Source organism: Bos mutus, chromosome 20 (assembly GCF_027580195.1).
Source record: "Bos mutus isolate GX-2022 chromosome 20, NWIPB_WYAK_1.1, whole genome shotgun sequence".
Classification (NCBI taxonomy): domain Eukaryota; kingdom Metazoa; phylum Chordata; class Mammalia; order Artiodactyla; family Bovidae; genus Bos; species Bos mutus.
This window is the reverse complement of record NC_091636.1, coordinates 5,479,726-5,499,868: the sequence shown is the minus strand read 5'-3', so window position 1 is coordinate 5,499,868 and position 20,143 is coordinate 5,479,726. Positions and strand designations below refer to the sequence as shown.

Below are 20,143 nucleotides of genomic sequence, written 5' to 3'. Positions count from 1 at the left end.
ACCCATGGGCCTCATGATATGATATGATGTTTACCATATGATAAAACAGCCACATCACCGGAAGCTGCCAACAAAGAGGAAACAAAAATGAAACAACGTGATCCCAGCGCCGCTGCTGATGACACAGCCACAGACAACATTCTGAGACATTTCTTTCCTCTGTATACTTGTGGTTTTTTCATAGTTCCAATCATAGAAAACATACAATTTTAATCTCTGCTTTTTTCACTCAACCTCCTCTATAATAAGTATCTGCCCAAATTATCACATGCCTTCATAACCATCATTTTAAATGATTGCTAAATAAGGATTAATTTCATCAAAAACTGTAACACTCTATTTGGTAAAACGAGCAAAATTTTTAAATGTGTCTAATTTTTTATTGTACCAAGTCATGCTCTTGTAGAATTGGGAAAGTAAAAGAAAGAAGAAAATATCTCACGAGCCCGTAATTCAGAGTAAACTACTCACCCCGCAAAAGTGGTTCTTAAAAAATTGTTGAACTACTCCGTCCTATGCATGTGGTCTTACATATGGAATCATGAGAAAGTTGCTGAAAACCTAGCATTGTTTCCAATGCTTTGAGTTTACCAATAACACTGCAATAAACATTTGTGCTCATGAATCTGGACATATTTCTGATGATCTCTGCTGCTAGGAGGACAGGTCAGCTTCACTCCCTGGCCTGGTCCCCACACACTGTGTACCAAGACACTCCCACCCTCCTCTCATGGCTACCTGCTGGCTCTTGCAGGTAGGTACCTGCACGCAGTTCAGGCCAGGTCCAAGTTCACTTGGCCCATGCTGTGTGCCAGACATTAAAGCCACAGTCAGAAATAAAAGCAATCCTTGCCCTCTGAGAGGGGGTCAACATCTAGCGAAGTCCCACATGCTGGGGGATGTACACAGAGGTGCCGTGCTCCCTCCCAGGCTCACACACCCAGCTGCTCTAATGTAGATCGAACAGGGAAAAACACAGGGACAGAAGCAGACCAGCATACGTACCCGCATACATACTCCAATCCCCAGACAAGCAACCAAGGACTGTTTTCACGTCCAAAGCCCCTGAGCCACAGTTGACACGAAATAGCTGCTATTAGTCATATACTTCTTCTGCTTTGCATGTATTCTGTACGTCATCCTCACAGTGACCTTCTGGTATTTCCCTCTGGTAAGTGAGGTTTACTGACTTGCTTGTGCTTCCCAAGTGGCTCAGTGGTTAAAGATTATTCACCTGCCAGTGCAGGAGATGCAGGAGACGTGGATTTGATCCCTGGGTCAGGAAGATCCCCTGGAGAAGGAAATGGCTGCCCACTCCAGTATTCCTGCCTGGGAAATTCCATGGACAGAGGAACCTGGAGGGCTACGGTCTATGGGGCTGCAAAGAGTCGGGCATGACTTGGCAACTAACAACAACAACTGACTTGCTTGTGGCCACATGGCTGGTATGAGGCAGAAACAAGAGCTCAAACCCTGCCAGGCTGCTCCAGCATCCTTCTACAGAACCACTTATTCTACTGCCTCCATGGCAGATTTTGCCTCCAAAATATCTCTTAGGTCTCTAATCCACTCACCACCCTTCTCAAAGCCACTACTGGTGTTTGAACGTGGACAAATGCAGTAGCCCAGCAGTTTCCGCATGTTCCCTCTTGCCCACTACACTCTGTTAGTCATGTAAAAGCCAGTCTGCTTTTTCCAAAAACCAGCTGTAATCATGTCCTTCCTTTACCTGAAGTCCTTCTAGGGTGTCTTCATAAAAACCCAAATTCCTCCATACAGCATATGAGGCCTAGGATTGTCTGCCCTCTGCCTATTTCTCCTGCCTCCTCCCCACACCTCTCCTAGAGCCCAGATTCGCTGCCCTTATGCCTATTCAGTGTTGGGTCCAACTCCCCTCCAGCCTCAGGGCCCTAAGTCCTAAGTGACTTCCCCATGGTACTTTCCTGAGGTTCCTCCACACATCTTTGCAGAGCAGGTTTCATGGCTCCTTCGTGCAATTCATCACAGTGATATATACTCCTCAGTTCTCCTAGTGACCCCTCCACCAAGAAATAGAAATTCAATCATCTAGTTTTTACCACTAAGTCAACTTTTCTCTACCTTTGTTGTTTTCGTATTTGTTGCAATCAGCCACTGTCTACAATCTGCGTTTCTTTACACATTTCCATCACATTTCCTGGAGACTGTGATGGAAAGGCAGAGAGACAGGAACAGGATGTAAAAGAAGAAATGAGACACATTTAACAATTATCAAATTGTCTAAACATTTCGGGGCCAGAGAAAGGCTAATTCATCCTCAAGAGGCAGAGTTTTGTTATTTGACTAGACTCAGTGACTCATATGCAGTCTTTCTGTTACACATCAAGACACTGACCGTAAATTCGGCGATTTTCGGCACCCGGAACTTCCCTTTGTTCTTCTGTTCAGGCTGATATTCTGTTCTTGTCTTCACAATCACCTAAAATGATCAACCAGTGTTAGCACACATAAATACTTGGGAGAGTTTTCTCTTCCTTTTTTTTAGTAACTAGAATTAACTATATATTGCATAAAGATCAGAAAACACACACTTCCTCAAACACACACAAGAAAATTAAAAATTAAAATTACCCATAATATTTTCCCATTCCAACAGAGACAACCATAGGTGACAATTCTGGTCACACCTTTTCAGACGTTTTTACACGCACATATACGTGGGCTGCTGTCTCTGGGGTCGCACAGAGTCAGACACGACTGAAGCGACTTCGCAGCAGCAGCAGCAGATGTATTATATTGCATTTATGTATTAGCTATTTATACAAATATATTTTTGTGAAATGGACTGGCACTTCATTTTATCACACAACACTACACTAACATTTTTTTCCATGTAGACAAATATATGATTTCAGTTTGCCTTTTGATGTCCTTTAATATTTCATTGTATGTGTTACTACAATTACTCTAAGCAGTATTGACCGTTGAACATGTAGGGTGTTTCCACGGTTTGGATTATCTAAGTAAGTTATGATGAACATCTTGTAGCTAAACTTTTGCACATATACTTAATTCCAATTTAATTTGGAGACTTCCACAAAGCAAAATATAAAGGTCTATTGAATCTATTGTATCATCCTATTTTTCTGAAGTCTGAATGTTTTGCAGAGGCGGCTAATATCTTTTCAAGATAAGCTGTCAACCTGCCAAGACATTTATGGAACTTCATCCCACTGTGTAGGCAAAGTGGAAGAAAAAAAGAAACTTGACAGATAATCAATAACTATTGCTGAGTGCCACAGTGTCATGGGGGGCACAGGAGCTGTCTGAGCCTTGGGGTCTCACCTGTAAAGTAAGGACAATGATCATAATAATAACCCCTATTTAACAAGATTGTTTTGAGGGTTAAATTAGATGATCATAGGCAAAATTTTTGGAATAATTTATTATGTGCCAGGGCTAGATCAAGCTCTCCATATACTTTATCCACAAACCACTACTATTTCCATTCTCCTGAAAGGGAAACTGAAGCAGAGAGCTGCCAAGTCACATATCCAAGGTAACACAGCTCAAAGGAAGCAATCTTCTAACTATGATCAGTCTTCTCATTAGAGCTTAAATTAACTGAATTTTCACTGAAAACTTTCACCCTGAGTTTTCCTAGAAATGACAGTCAAGTGTATGGACTCCTGCAAGAATTCTATGAAGAATGCTCTTTAAGGTCTCTGAGGCATACTGTGGACAAAATACAGCTCACAAAGGAAGGGGCAGGGGAGGAACTTCCATGATTGAACATCTCCTGTATGGCACTTAAATATGTTGGTTAGGAGGATCTGGGTCCCAACCCATGCAAAACACCGCTCCCTCCCTGACACACAGAATTCATCTGCAGATGTAAATTCTGTTGCTGTGGCCCACCCTCTTTCAATTCTGCTCCTCCAAACAATAAAAAGTGATCCCTGGCTTCCTTAAACTAAGAAATGATACAGTCAAACAAGGGTGAGGGATTTGGGGGGAGAATGGGGTTAGGGAATGTTCAATTTTTTTCCATCTCCTGCTCTAAAGAAGAAGAAAACAGAAGCCTCCTTGCCACAAGTAAAAAAAAAATATCCCTCATGCTTTGCAAATGTACCGTCCAGCAGACACTGAGCGCTTGCCAGGCACTATCTCATTTAACTCTGTGTTGTGGGGCAGATACTGACATTGTCAATATTGTAGGGAGGTGAAAGATTGCACAATGTGCTTGAATCCCAACTCTAGCGCTGAGCCTTCTGTGTCTTGGTTTTCTCATCCATTAAATGGGAAATAACCATAAGTTTTTAGGAGGCTTATGTGAGTCAATATAAGTCAAGCACTCACATCGTTTATTCAATAATAAATGTTTTTTTAAACACTGCCTCTGAGCGCTGCCAAATGTTTTTCCAATAGATGTCTGAAGCAGATGTAGCTTGGGCCTGGCTTGCACATGTCAACCTGTAGGTCCTCCCTATCCAGCCCTTACAGAACAACACAAGGAGTTCTCAAGAATGATGCTCTTCAAGCATGGTCTAAAAAGGGGGGCTTTCAAGGATGAATACCGTTTTCCTGAGTGGACAAGCCAAGACATTTTATGCAAAGTGAACCACACGGTTTAGGAAACAAAAGTGTGAAACAGCATGTAGCCTACGTGTTTGGATGCTTTGGTGTCACGTGAACTTCAATGTATAAGTAAGAATTGAGAGCTAATATAACTACAAGAGCAAATGCAAAAGCACAGCTCATAGGCAGTGCTGTGTGCTTAGTCGCTCAGTCATGTCCGACTCTTTGCAACCCCATGGGCTGTAGCCCACCAGGCTCCTCTGCCCATGGGGATTCTCCAGGCAAGAATACTGGAGGGGGTCACCATGCCCTCCTCCAGAGCATCTTCCCAACCCAGGGATTGAACCCAGGTCTCCCACATGCAGGCAGATTCTTTACCGTCTGAGCTACCAGGGAAGCCCAAGAATACTGGAATGGGTAGCCTTTCCCTTCTCAAGTGACTAAGCACAGCACATCACATCCCTTTTCCTGGGGATCTTCCTGATCCAGGAATCAAACTGGGGTCTCCTGCATTGCAGGCAGATTCTTTACCAGCTGAGCTACCAGGGAAACCCTCTAGAGATGGCTGTGTGGCCTCCATAGGCTAGCTGTTTCTATTAGAAACTCACAATATTCTGGGAAGGGCCAAATGAAATATGCTGGTGTTTTGTGAACTTAAAAGATACTCTATAAATTGTAATCATTAAAAATTGTTGGGATAGTACTAGAAAAACTGGCAGGTTATGAAATGTATAGAATATTTAGATGTCTGACCATTTTCAAAAATATTTACAAACTGGGAATTATAGTTTCTTCTCCCAATTCTTCATGTTATATGTGTGTATATGCCTAATGTGTGCATGTATATATAAACATATTATAATACAACTCAGTGTCTATTTCTAAGCTTAGTAAATTTCCTGGTCAATGTGCTATGTAACCCATAAAACTTGGGGCAATAATTGCCTTTGCCTTTTATGCTAGACAGCATTCTAAGATAGTCCCCAAATTTCCCAGCCTATCCCCACCCCCATATAATCTCCTTCCTCAACAGTGTGGACAGGACCCATGAATATTATGGCACAGTCACTCCCATGAGTATGTTATGCTATCTAAAACTCCATCAGAGCAGACTGGAGAGAGATGCTCCTTCTGGCCTTCAAGTAAGTCAACATGTTGGAGAGGGCTATGCAGCCAATGCCTGAGGGTGGACTCTAGGAGCTGAAAATGACCCGGGCCGATAGTAAGGTCATGCAAGAAAATGGCACTTCAGTCCTACAACCACAAGTAACTGAATTCTGCCAATAACTGGCATGAGCTTGGAATAGGGCCCCAAGCATCAGGTAAAATGCAGCCCAGCTGAAACCTTGACTTCAGAACTGTGAGACCCTCCTGAGCAGACAACCCACCTAAATTGTGACTGGACTTCTGACCTATAAAAACCTGTGAGGTTTCTGACCTGTGAGGTGTTAAATTTGTATTGTTTTGAAGTACTAAAGCTTTGGTAACTGGTTACATAAAAACAGAAAAACCAAAATTCCTCCCCACATTATCAAGTCCATCTCAACAATCTCTTAACTAGACTTATTCATTTCTAGATCCTTAGCCATCAGACTCATCTCAAGCATCACACATCAAATGTCAAGAAGTATTTGCCACTTAGTCTTCTCCTCTGCCCTTCTATTTTATAGACATCTTTCTCAAAACTTCTCAAAGAGTTCTAGACCATATATATCATTCCATTTAATTTAAAAGACCTCACGCAGCAGTCAACATGTTGAGACAGGAACAAAGCTAAACAAATATTACTGCTGAAATAAGACAATGAATAACCATTACAGGCATATCATTCTGCTATAAATGCCATAATAAATATTTTGTGGTTGTTTCTCTAGCATCCATTCCCTTCTTCAATCAAAAGCCCCTAGTCCTCCTTTTAAGAGCCCTGTCCTATGTAACAGCCATGTGGTTTGGTGGAATTGTTGCCTTCCTTGAGGGCAGGGATGGTCCCTAATTAAGTTAGGCCAATCAGAACATACTGTTCTATTGATCACAAAATTTGATTGACTCAGAGATGCACATGTTATCCAATTTGGATCAAAGTATATGAGACGGTTGGGAACACAGAGCCATTGGAGTCTATTCAATGGGGTTCCAGACCGGGCAATGGAGCAGGTAAATGAGCTCAACAAGAAGGGCAACGAGGCCCTGAGAGCTGGCAACACTGACGATGCGCTACAGTGCTACTCTGAAGCCATTAAGTTAGACCCCCAGAACCATGTGCTCCACAGCAATCGCTCAGCGACCTATGCCAAGAAAGGAGACTACCAGAAGGCTTATGAGGACAGCTGCAAAACCGCTGACCTAAAGCCTGACTGGGGCAAGGGCTATTCACGAAAAGCAGCAGCTCTTGAATTCTTAAACCAATTTGAAGAAGCCAAGCAAACCTATGAGGAGGGTTTAAAACATGAAGCAAACAATCCTCAGTTCAAAGAAGGTTTACAGAATATGGAGGCCCGGTTGGCAGAAAGGAAATTCATGAACCCTTTCAACATGCCTAATCTGTACCAGAAGTTGGAGAGTGGTCCCAGGACCAAGACTCTGCTTGCAGATCCTACCTACCGGGAACTGATCGAGCAGCTGCAGAACAAGCCCTCCAACCTGGGCACGAAACTGCAAGATCCCTAGATCATGACTACTCTTAGCATCCTGCTCGGAGTTAATCTGGGCAGTACGGATGAAGAGGAGGAAGTTGCAACACCTCTGACACCACCTCCCCCCAAAAAGGAGACAAAACCAGAGCCAATGGAAGAAGATCTTCCAGAGAATAAGAAGCAGACGCTAAAAGAAAAAGAGCTGGGGAATGAAGCCTATAAGAAGAAGATCTTTGACACAGCCTCGAAGCGCTACGACAGAGCCAAGGACCTGGATCCCACCAACATGACTCACATAACCCACCAAGCAGCCGTGTACTTCGAGAAGGGTGACTATGGTCAATGCTGGGAGCTTAGTGAGGAGGCCATTGAAGTGGGGCAAGAAAACCGAGAAGACTACCGACAGATTGCTAAAGCTTATGCACGAATTGGCAACTCTTATTTCAAAGAAGAAAAGTACAAGGATGCCATCCATTTCTATAACAAGTCTCTGGCAGAGCACCGAACCCCAGCTGTGGTCAAGAAATGCCAACAGGCAGAGAAAATCTTGAAGGAGCAAGAGCGGCTGGCCTACATAAATCCTGACCTGGCCTTGGAGGAGAAGAACAAAGGCAATGAGTGTTTTCAGAAAGGGGACTACTCCCAGGCCATGAAGCACTACAGAGAAGCCATCAAACGGAACCCCAAAGATGCCAAACTGTACAGCAACCGAGCTGCCTGCTTCACCAAGCTCCTGGAGTTCCAGCTGGCGCTCAAGGACTGTGAGGAGTGGAGCCAACCTTTATCAAGGGTTATACCCGGAAAGCCACCACCCTGGAGGTGATGAAGGACTACACGAAAGCCATGGCTGTCTACCAGAAAGCACTCGACCTGGACTCCAACTGTAAGGAGGCCACAGATGGTTACCAGCGCTGCATGATGGCCCAGTACAACCAACACGACAGCCCTGAAGATGTGAAGCGGTGGGCCATGGCCAACCCGGAGGTGTAGCAAATAATGAGTGACCCAGAAATGTGGCTCATCCTGGAACAGATGCAGAAGGACCCGCAGGCACTCAGTGAACACTTAAAGAATCCTGGGATAGCACAGAAAATCCAGAAGCTGATGGATGTGAGTCTAATAGCCATCCGGTGATGACTTGCTCATCATCCCCTTCCCTTCGCCCTCATGTGGAAAGAGGAGCTGGGACCGTGCCAGGCAGCACGGAGCAGAAGGAAGAGAAGGGGAGACAAGCGAACAGCATATCTATATGTTTATACAGACCTACATGGAAGATTCCGAGACTTACACTCGTGTATTCGTGCAGCTGCTGCCTCTGGGCCCTCCCAGCACACACATGGCCCTTCCCTGCCCCCTAGTCGCTGTCTCAGCTGCTCTCCCATAGTTGGTTATTTTTTATTTGGGGCAGTGGGCTTGTATGGGGAGGGGAGGGTGTTCTTCCCAACCTCAGGTCCCAACTGTCTTCATTCACATTGTTAACTCCACGTCCTCTTCTCCAATAAAACAAGCCAGTCAGGTGTCGTTACATAAAAAAAATGGATATGAGGCAATACTGACTGGAAACTTGGGGGAAGACGCCTCCTTGCTCTTTATGAGTGCTCCTTAAAGAGCACGGTCTTCCTCTGGACTGTATAGTGAGGACCTCATTCTGAAACTGTTGATGCATTTGTTGCTACTATGAGGAGGAGCCAGGATGAGGTCAAAGGCAGCATATAAAAGAGGACAGAGTCAAGAGGAACCCGGAGAAATGGATGTGAGCCCTGATGACATCCTGACCTCTGGATCATACCTTGCCTGAAACCAGACCCACACTGAACCCTGCAGTCATGGGGCAGGGGTGGAGGAGTCAAATCTTACTCTTTGGGCCTTAATCCAATTTATGCTGGGTTTTCTGATATTTGGTGTGAAAAGCTTTCTATCTGATACAAGTGTGTTCTAAGAAAAATGAACTGAAAAGCTATTAGAATTTAGTAAGATAGCCATGTACTAAAATCATAACAAAAGCAATAGATTCTTGGCACCAGCAAAAAAAAAAAAAAAAAAAATCACCTCAGAATATGATGGATCCACCCAAAGATACATACAAAAATGTTCACAACCACTTTTTTTCATGATAGCCCAAACTGAGAACAACTCAAATGTCTATTAACAGGAGAATGGATAAATTGTGGTTTACTCATAAGATGGAATGTTAAACAGCAATGCTATACACATGGGTGAATCTCACAGGCATTACATTGAACTGAAGGAATCTGATGCAAAACAGTTTTTTATATCCTGCGTGATTTCATTTATATCAAGTTCAACATAAATGAAATAATTTTTATATGATCTTCTACTGCTTCTAAGTCGCTTCAGTCATGTCCGACTCTATGCGACCCCATAGACGGAAGCCTACCAGGCTCCCCTGTCCCTGGGATTCTTCAGGCAAGAACACTGGAGTGGGTTGTCATTTCCTTCTCCAATGCATGAAAGTGAAAAGTGAAAGTGAAGTCAGTCAGTCGTGCCCGACTCTTAGCCATCCCATGGACTGCAGCCTACCAGGCTCCTCTGTCCATGAGACTTTCCAGGCAAGAGTACTGGAGTGGGTGCCACTGCCTTCTCCATTATATGATCAAAACAAATATATATATACTATATATGTATACTATATATAGTATATACATATATAATACTATATATATATATATAGTATCCCAACTACCATTTACAATAATAGGAGGGATGCTGAGTTTAGTAGAGTCAGGGTCATAGCCCTCCACGTCCTGCTTTGCCCTGAACACCTAAGTGATATTGCTTATGCTCTGAATGAGTTTCTAATGAAAACACTTCTTTTGGCTTCAGAATACTTCCCAAACCGCCAGGTTCAAACTAGGCCAACAGACAAGGGGGCCCCTGACCCCATGCCCATCCTCAGTCATCTGCTCCTCCCTTTAGCTAAGCCATACTTTCTCCAAAAGCAGCCCAGCTAATATTTTACCTTTGCCCCAAGGAAATATTAGCTTATTAGAACCCCTTCTCCACATCAAAAGCAGGTCTTTGCCTGTTTGCCTGGAACAAATGGGCAGTCTTCTGGACTGGTCTTTTTCAACCTCTCAGTTATATTTGACAGGCTTGCTCACTCACTCCTCCATAAAGGTCCTCCTCCCAGGACCATGGTCCTCTTCCTGCTCACTGACCATCCCTCCTCAGTTTCCTCCTCAAGTCTCACCCACTCTGCTTAACCTCTCAGCATTAGAATCTCTCAGGGTTAGGTCATGGGATACTTCTTTCCTACAAATTCCTTCTGAAGGTTCTTACTCCTATCACTTCAAGCTCCATCTTTATTCTCCTAAGTCTCAAATTTACACCTCCAGTTCAGACCCTATTCAGCATTCAGATTACCCTACTGGATGTTTGCCCTTGGACAGACACACCCGAATTTATCGTGTCCACAGCAAAGCTCTTGGGTGCCCTGACTCACCTTCCCCAGCCATCTTGCCCTTGACATTCTCTTCCTTGTGTAATCCCTAGCTAAGAAAAATAGCAGCATGATAAGCCATGGTTATGTCAAGTCATACACAGGAGTCCCTCATGATCCCTCCCTTCCCTTCAGTCTCCAGATCCATCCCACCACCACTAGTCTCCGCTTCCTCAAAACTTTCTCTCAAATAAACCCATTTGTCCAGTTATACTTCCCTAGTCCAGAGCACCATCCTCTCTCCACGAACATTTGCTCCAACCATCTTCCTTGCTTCCATCCTTGCCTCCCAAAATCCAAATAAAAAGAGCTTTCTAGACTAAGAGAGCATCAGCCAGCAAACATTCAGAAGACATCCAGGAGGCTGGACCTGGGAGGACCACAAAGACGTAGTTTTTTTTTTAATATAAATTTATTTAATTGGAGGTTAATTACTTTACAGTATTGTATTGGTTTTGCCATACATCAACATGAATCCGCCACGGGTGTACACATGTTCCCCATCCTGAACCCCCCTCCCACCTCCCTCCCCATACCATCCCTCTGGGTCATCCCAGTGCACCAGCCCCAAGCATCCAGTATCATGCATCGAACCTGGACTGGCGATTTGTTTCATATATGATATTATACATGTTTCAATGCCATCCTCCCAAATCAGTGGACTGGGAACAGAGCGGGTGAAGTGAGGGGTAAGCCGAGGCTCTGCATGCCTTGCCTCACATATTAAAGATGAACTCGAGAGCAGTGAGGAGCTAAGGAAGGTTTATAAACCAGAGAATGGCTTTCCAGGCAGGCATTACAATTAGAGGAGAAGCCTCTGGCACAATGGAGATACACTGGAGAGATGCAAGAGAGCAAGAAAAAACAGCCCTACAGTTACTGGAACCAACCAGCTATTGGGCATGTGATGAAGCATGGTGTGCTGTTCCCGTGGACTGCCGCCAGAACAGATCCTTTCTATAAAAGGAGACATAGTAACAGTGACTTTTTTTTAGTACTATGAAGGAGAAAGCATAAGAAATGTTAGCCAATCATTATTAATTGTACCTTGGAGGAATCAGCTTGCTTATGCAAAGAAAGAGAGAAGAGAGAAAACAAATTTGGTAAAAAGGTTCTATTTTCTGCAGTTGAAAAAAAAATGGAGCAAAATGGAGCTCTGACCTGCTTGATTAATAACTGAAATGTAATGAAAAAGTGGGGAGGAGGGAGGAAAAATTCTTTCTACTTGTTTTTATTAAAAGTAGGGTTTTATAGATACTTGGAAGAATGAAACTCCTGGTTTTCAAATATCGTTTTGAATTTAGGCAAAGAAATAAATTTGTTTTCTTCTCATATCAATACATCAGCCCCTATTGTTCTGTTGGCAGTCGATATGAAGAACATAATTTAACATAATTGGCATTGTGAAAATGGGATAAATTATTCATCCCAAAAGGACCCCTTGTCTGGATATATTCCCCCTTCGCTGGCAAGGCCAGATAATACATGGTGGTTCAGATGGCGCAAAGTACAGATCATAAAAATTTAAAATACTACTTCCCAGGATTATCAATAGTGAAGAGGTTCCCACATGAAGAGGCCCCAGGATTGGCAGGAACAATAAATAAAAGTGCAGAAGTGCTGACAAGGAGCATAATTGTATTTTTATGAGCTGGACTGGCACAGGCCAGAAATAGATCTAAGCTGTACTTTCAGCTCATTCTTGCAGCAAAGAGAGAAGTTAGAGCAGGACAATGAACCTGCCTCTGAGCACCTCCTGTGTGCCAGACACAGTGCTACTCATGTGTACTCATAAAGTCTCACACCCACTCCCCCGCTTATAGATTCTCTCTGACCTTCACGTCTCTCCTTTAAGATCATTATTATGCCCATCTTTCAGATGAGGAAATTTAGCCTCAGAGACTTCAGTCACTTGCCTATGATCAAATGACAGGTAAGTGGTTGAGCTGGTATTCAAACTGAAGAACATGATGCTCTTTTCTATAATTTTTAAGGTACCTGCTATGTGCCTGGCACTGTACCAAAAGCTTTACATCCTGTATCTCAGACAATCCTTTCAATCACTTTGAGGAAGGAGAGAGTACCCCCATTTTACAAGAGCCAGAGTCTCGGGGAGCAGAAATGACGGCACAACCTCACATAACCACTAATGGGCTGACTCAAGGCTTGAGCCTGGGCTTCTGGCTCAAATCAATTGCCACTAGTAAGGCCATCATTCAAAAATCATAGCACTCAAACTCTGATCCTGTGGCACCTGATGCTCTATAAATGCTATTGAATGAATGCCCTAATGAGTGAATCCTGCACCTAAAGAGACAAGGTGAAGCTACCCCAATGGGGCCTGGGTACAGAGCTGGGAACCTTCTCCCATTTACCACCTCACTCCTCAACTCACACTCCATCTCTTTGGGTCTGAGTCTCTCCCTGGGCCCTTGAAGTTTGGTACTAGGCCCAGAACACAAGTAAGATATCAGTGTTCAAAGAACATTAGTGGTAGTATTGTCCAATCCCACCGATCCACAGATGGGAACATGGGAGCCCAGAAAGGGGGAGGGATTTGCTGCAGGTCACACAGCAAAGACTGCAGTATGGACCTGCTGCCTCCCAGTCCAGGGCTCTGTCTGTGGGCTCAAATCTCTTTTCCTTGCTGGGCCTTTGACTTCTCAGGGTAGAATTGAATATTGGCCTGGAAGGCCACATATAGATGGGCTAGCCCAGTAAGTCTATGACTCTTCAACTGTGACAAGGCATATAGCTGGGGAAGATGAGGGACTCTTCATTGGTCCTACAGGGACTGCCAACTCCTGCTCTGAGCAGAGGCTAGTTGCCTGGGCTGGAGTCTCTACAGTCATCCAGACCCATCCTCTACAGGGCAGAAGCTCAGCCCCCCTCACTGTTCAACCTTTCTTGCACCCCTGGGCACTCCAGGAAAAATGATCCTGACTATGGGACTGAATTGATGATGATGATTGTAACACCAATTGTAACAACAACCTTAAATTAAGCACCTACCCTGTGCCAGGTATTGTGATAGACATTTGACATGCATTTTCTCATTTGACCCTTTAAACACTTCTTAAAGGAAGATACTATGGTCCTCAATTTAACAAGAAAACAGAGGGGCAGAGTTAATTAGTAAACTTGCCCAGGGTCACACAGCAAGTAGGTGGTAGAATTAGGATTCGAATTCCAACTGCATTGTTACAATGCGTGTGTCTCTGTTTAGGCCACCCTTTGCTTGCAGGGGCACTGGCTCACTAGCTCGCTGTCTCTCTGTGCATGAACATAAGCAAGTAAGGCACTTCAGCTCTCCGAGATTGCTTCACCATCTGTGAAATGGAAGTGATTTATTAAAAAATACATAAAATTTGATATATCCTCATGGTAAAGAAAATAAGTATGAAACTTGTAGAATTATATATATATATACATACATACAGTCTTCAAATGGGCCCCAACCACCCCATCCATAGTCCCTAACCATTCGATGGTTTTTTGTGTGTCTTTTCAAGACTGTTTTATGAGTTATAAGAATGAAACATACACCCATATTTCCACAAATGGGGCTCCATGACACATTCTTCAAAGTTGTTTTAAAGGAACAATGTGTCTGTTGCTTTTTCCACATTAGCACAAACACAAGCAAATCTGTCTCATCCTTATAACAATCGCTTACTTTTCCACATCCATGCACTATGGTTTATTTAACCACTTCAATCTCATAGAACATTTGTTTAACCACTCCAATCTCCACATACATTTATGGCTTTGCAGATTTGAAAAATATATCCATAGGATAAATTTCTGCTGCCAGTAGCAACATACCAATCAAATGGGATATACAGTTCTAATTTACAAGCAATGTCCAAATACCCTCTAAAAACCACTGCATCAAATTATATAACCAACCGGAGTGCAACAAGAAGATCTGCTTTCCCCTAGCATTAGCAACACCAGGCATTATCACTTTATTTATTTTTTTGCCAATCAGATATGTAAAATGTTATGTTCCATTTAAAATTATTATGTTTTAAATTATAGAGAATTTTCAACCTGCTTATTGGTCACTTTCTGTCTGTTTGTTGGAATCACCTAGTCAGAGCCTTTGCCCCAGTTTGGGGTGATGCACAGTCTGCCTCTTGTGAGCCCCTGAAGAGCAGAACAAGGGGGCTGTATCAGCCTGGAATCTGCAGGGATGTGCATTTTCTGCTTCCCAGGGAAAGGCTGCTGGTTCTCTGATCCTGTGTATCAGGGAGAAAATAAATCCTCTGGTGAAGCCACGACAAAGACCAAGAAGGCATGCAGGACTCAGTGACAGGAGCAGTGTCTCCTTTGCTCCTTTCTTTCCAGATCTGCCCCATCGAACCCTGAACCTCCACCATTGAAACCCCATCCTTCTCAGCAAGTTTTACTTTTATAGTCATCCTCCAGAAATGTCACTTTGGGGAGACACAGTCTGAATATCCAAGGAGAGGAAGGAAACTGTCAATGAGCCCCATGTTTGAGTCATTAGACAATTTTGACTTGTTTCCTTACAGTAACCCTGTTAGGTAGCGATTATGCTCATTTCACAGAAAGAAACAAAAGGGCCCAGAGACACCAAGCAGCATGCCTAAAGCCACACAGTACATGAATAGTTCAGCTGAGGTTTGCATAAAGTCTCTAGGACAACAGAGCACACGTGGTCTACCACACAAAATGTGAAGCGTGCCAAACATTAATAACTATCTTTTAAGGCCTGCATTCCTTTCCTCCCACAGGCAGGTGAGCCAGCCTCCTGTGGGACATGTAAAGATTTAGTAATCAGGAGAAAGGAAAGGAACAAACTGCCTAGAGCCTCACAGCTGGCTTTGCTGAATACATGATTCATCTGGGCCTTTGCCAAGGAGCATTGTGCCTATCTGGCTTGCTTTCAGGGGAATAACCATCCTTTAGCTGGCATTTCCCAGACTCCTGGGTGCAGATCTTGGTTGCACCATTTTCTTTTGGTGTGTCCTAGGATAGTATTTTACTTCTCTGAGCCTGTTTTCATATGGACATAGTGGTCATGACCTCATAGAGGAATTGTGCAGTTATCTGGGTTATCGTGGTCACTTAAATAAACCAAAGGCACATTCTGGAGTTTGGTATCTACAGACTGATGTCCCAACTTCTCAAGAGCTTGCTCCCATGGCCTGGAGGGAGCTACCAAACTGCATAGATTTAAATGGATTAGCTAAGCCTACCTTTACACTAGGCAAGAGGCCGGGGTCTCATTCAGCCATCATTTCCGATTTCCCACCATATGCCAGAACCAAGGCTGCAAAGATGAGACAGAGCCAGGACCCTCAGGCCTAGTGGGAAAAGCTCCTCAGGGCTGACCCAGCACTGCCATAATCAATCCGTCCATCTCCCCATTTCTGTGCCGATCACAAACACAGCAGAGACTTTCTAGTTGATCTCCTGCCCGCCACTCTTCTCTTCCCCGACTCATGGAAGGGAGGGTGCAGCTAGAAACCCAGTAGCCTCTATTTGGGGGAAATTTCTCTGGTGCTGCCTTGTTTGGAAGATGGATTGGAAGAAAGGGGGAAGAAAAGACCAGGCCGTTGGGTAGCCCACAGCAGCCAGAGTAATCTTCCTAAAATAGAAATCTGATTCTGTTACTCGACTTCTTTAAACGCCTTCCGAAAACGTACCACGTGAACTGGCGGCCACTCCACCTCGCGTGCCACGCCGACCCCGCTCACGCACCCAGCAGGTCGACCTCCTGACTGTCCTCCTCCTCCTCTCGGCACTTCGCGTGCCACGTTGACCCCACTCACGCACGCAGGCAACTCGACCTCCTGACTGTCCTTCTCCTCTCGGGGCTTGTCCATATGCTTACCCCTCTGCCTCTACCCCCCTCACCGCCCCCACCCCACCACCCTCCAGCTCTCAGCCAGGGATGCTTCTTCAGAAGGACCTTCCCTGACCACTGTTCCACCATAATTAAGCCCTCTTAAGTCTTAGCCTTTACAATCTAGCACCTTACTCTTTCCTTAATAGCCCTTCTTGCAAGTTGCATCTCTGAACTTCTATTTGTGTGCTGGCCTGTTTGAAGACCCTCTTTCCACTGGGACTAGAAGCTCCATGAAAGTATTGACCATGCCTGACTTTTCCTGGCTGTGTATGTATAGCCTAACGTAGCGCCCAGCACATAGAAGGTGCCCCATAGAAATGCTGGATGAGTGAGTGAAAGAATGAGTGAGTTCCTCCCAGCATAGTAAGTGTAACCTTAGCTATAATTATGAGTGGCCTGGGAGGGTGTCCAGGAGAGCTGCCGTCTGAACTGGGTTTCCAGCTACCATGAGCACTGGCTTATCAGACAGGACAAGGGACAAGCAGGGCATTCTGGGCAGAAGGAATGGCGTGGGCAAGGAGGAGGGAGCAAGAAACACCCTGGACAGTATGGAAAATTCCAGGGCTGGTTTTTCAACCTCAGCACTGTAGACATTTTGGGCAGGACAGTTCTTCAGGGGTGGCATTTTGTGCATTGTAGGGCATTTACCAGCATTCCTGGCCCAAAGCACCCCACCCCTTATTGTCACAACCAAAAAGTGTCTCCAGACACAGCCAAATGTCCCTCTAGCAGGGAGGGGAGTCACCCCCTGGTTGAGATCAATGGCTCAAGGTAGCTCTGCCATGCTGGTGTTTAAGGGACAAAGTGAGAAGTGGTAGGAATGGAAGCCAGTGGGGCAGGTGATGGAGGACCTGGAGTGTCAAGGTCAGGATTTGAGGACTGTACCCTGCAGGGAGGACTGTATCCTGCGGGGAGGACTGTACCCTGTGGGGAGGACTGTATCCTGTGGGGAGCACTAGAAATGCTTTCCAAGGGAGAAGGACTGATCACAGCTCTGGGGGCACTACCACAGGTGTGGTGTGGAGGACTGATCAGAGTGATAGAAGAGGTGGGGAAACAGGCATGAGGCCTCCTCTCCTAAGGTAGGCACAGCTTCTCCAGCACTGGGGAGGGAGGGAGCACTGGAGGCTGTGATGCTCTCTTTCTAGGATGGCCCCAGGCGTCACCTGCAGGCCCAAGAGAGCACAACAAGGAGCCTCGGCCAGGGATGAAGGGATGTAGAGTCTGAGGAAGCACTGCCTGGGGTGGGAAGTTTCTCGTTATTGAAGGCAGCAAGGTGCAGAAGGGGAAACCGAGGTATCAGGGGCACTGGGCTTCCAAACTCAGCTCTTCCACTCTCTCTGTGAAGCTTGGGCAAGTCTATTGATCCAAGCCTCAGTTTCCCCACCAGTGAAATGGGTGCACTAACACCCACCTCATAGGGTTGCTGGGAAGATTAACTGAAACCATAGCTGTGGATGCCCTGCATGGCCCATTTCTGGCCCAGAGCAAAGGCTTCAGACATACTCCTCCTCTCCACTTAGCCTCCAAAACCTTTCCCCCAGAAGCTCACATCCCATACTAAGAGTACTCAGTGGACAAGTCTAGAAATAATTGTCAGTATTACATGCCAAAGCACACTCTGCATTTTACATTTTCAGGAAGAAAACTCGTGATATTGGGGTCTAATATACACCTTTCTGATAACTTTTTAGCTTTAAACCCTCACCATCTGGCTGGACCCAATGAGAGAGCTGACAAATGTGTCAGAGCTCGCTTCACCTTCTCTAAAGCCCTGTAAGGTTGAGTGCTCCCTCTACCCACGAGGAGGCTGAGGCTGAGCCAGCTGGCCCCCTATTCCTGCTGAGGTGGAAGTTTCTAGAACAGCACTGCCTGGGCTCTGGATCCTCCAGGAGGCTTACCAACTCTCGGATTTGGGAAGTGACTTTACCACCATGCCTGAGTTTCATCATCTTTAAAAACTGGATTAAAGAAGCAACTCCTTTATTAGATCCTATTAACTACTGAAAGGATGAAAGAAAATTCTGTGTTTGTGTGTACGTGTGTACTTCTGACTTAAAATCTAGCAAAAGTAGCAAATGAAAATGATAATTATTATCTCTTGTGGCTAGTTTTGTGCCAGGCACTGTATACATATGGCCAAATATAACACTGCTCCGACTATTAACGAAGTAGGTGTGATCCTCCTCACTTCACAGAGGACACTGAGGTCCACCTGGTATGAAGGCTCTGTTAAGGACACCTGCCAAAGTCTGTGAGGTGCCCCTGGGGATGTGTCCACTCAAGGATTTTCACCCTTCAGGATGCACTGATTTCCCTTTCCATGCCTGCAAGTCCACAGTGTACTTATCTTCAGGCTTTGGGACAGTTTTTTGGCACATCTGGACTGGCTTAGTTGTTATCAGGCACATTTCCTGTCTCAAGGAGAGAAAGCAGTCCTTGGAGGTGGGAAATGGGGTGGGGAGGAAGGGGTGACAGAGACCATGATGTCTCTGGATGGCCCGCAGGTGTGTGTAGAGTTAAGGGGAGATGTAACCTCACCAGTCCCTTTTCCTTGCATGCCTCTCAGGGACGTAAAGATTCTTGAGACTACAGGGGAAAGATTCTTCCTAAAACTTCGCAAAACTTTGAGTGAATATCCCCTCTGCTTGTCCTCAGTTTCCACTAAATCTGTGATCAAATTCCAGCATTGCCACTTACTCCTCTGTGAGTTTGGATAAATCACCAAATTTCTCTGATCCTCCTCCACCTTTTGCCTGCAAACCGTGGATGGATGTATAACCCCCCGGTAATGTGCATCTAGCACAGTGGTTCTCAACTTTGGCGGCACACAGGAGTCTACCTGGGAAGGTTTAATTAATAGTGATGCTTGGGTCTCACCCCCCAGAGATTCTGATACAATTGTTCTGGGGTGTGGCCTAGGTATCAAGATTTTCCAAGGTTCCTCAGTTAACTCTAATATACAGTCACAAACTGAGAACCTCTGCTATACAGGTAACCAATACCCAATTCATATTACTCCTTCACAGTAACAGTGTTAACTGCCTGTTAGCAAATTTTATTTTCAAAGGGCCTTATCAGTTTCTCAGGATGGCTCAGTGATTCTTTATTTCTGGAACCCCTATGCATATTTTCATATTGACAACCTCTGCACTTTCAAAACAGATGACTCAACCCTCAGCCAATCAGCCAGGCCCTTTATCTAGCTTTGACTTCTCTTCTGTTCATTGGATACAGCCAATTGGTTAAGACACACAATGCCCTCCTGGAGATGCCAATGAGAAAATCAAACAAATGGAATGATCCATTGTTCACTCTTCAGCTAGGGAACTTCATCATTTGCCTCCTAATCTATCTCTTATGGCATGCAAAAGCTCACATTATAAAACCCCAAGTTCTCTCAGAGGGATCTTAATATCACTTCTCCCACCTGTGCTCATAGGATAACTCCCCCACTTTTGTATAAATGCTCACCTCCATTCTTCATGGACTACTCCCATGTCAGGAGATGTGCCATCAGCCAGTCACTCATTTCCAGCCACGCCTCCCCAAAAAACACTCTATTCCAGTCATGCTATTTTCCAAAAGCTCTCCATGCTTTGCACATTTGTGCCC

At 44.8% G+C, this 20,143-nt stretch overlaps 1 protein-coding gene and 1 pseudogene across 1 annotated transcript in view; one reads left to right on the top strand and one right to left on the bottom strand.

Moving 5' to 3' along the window:
• NSG2 (neuronal vesicle trafficking associated 2) overlaps positions 1 to 20,143 on the bottom strand; it is a 71,125-nt gene that overhangs the window by 48,001 nt on the left and 2,981 nt on the right. Inside the window, exon 2 of the mRNA XM_070357820.1 lies at positions 2,375 to 2,458. Coding sequence (XP_070213921.1) covers positions 2,375 to 2,458 — 84 coding nt within the window. The remainder of the gene's footprint in view (positions 1 to 2,374; positions 2,459 to 20,143) is intronic.
• LOC102276850 (stress-induced-phosphoprotein 1 pseudogene) lies at positions 6,703 to 8,324 on the top strand (annotated as a pseudogene).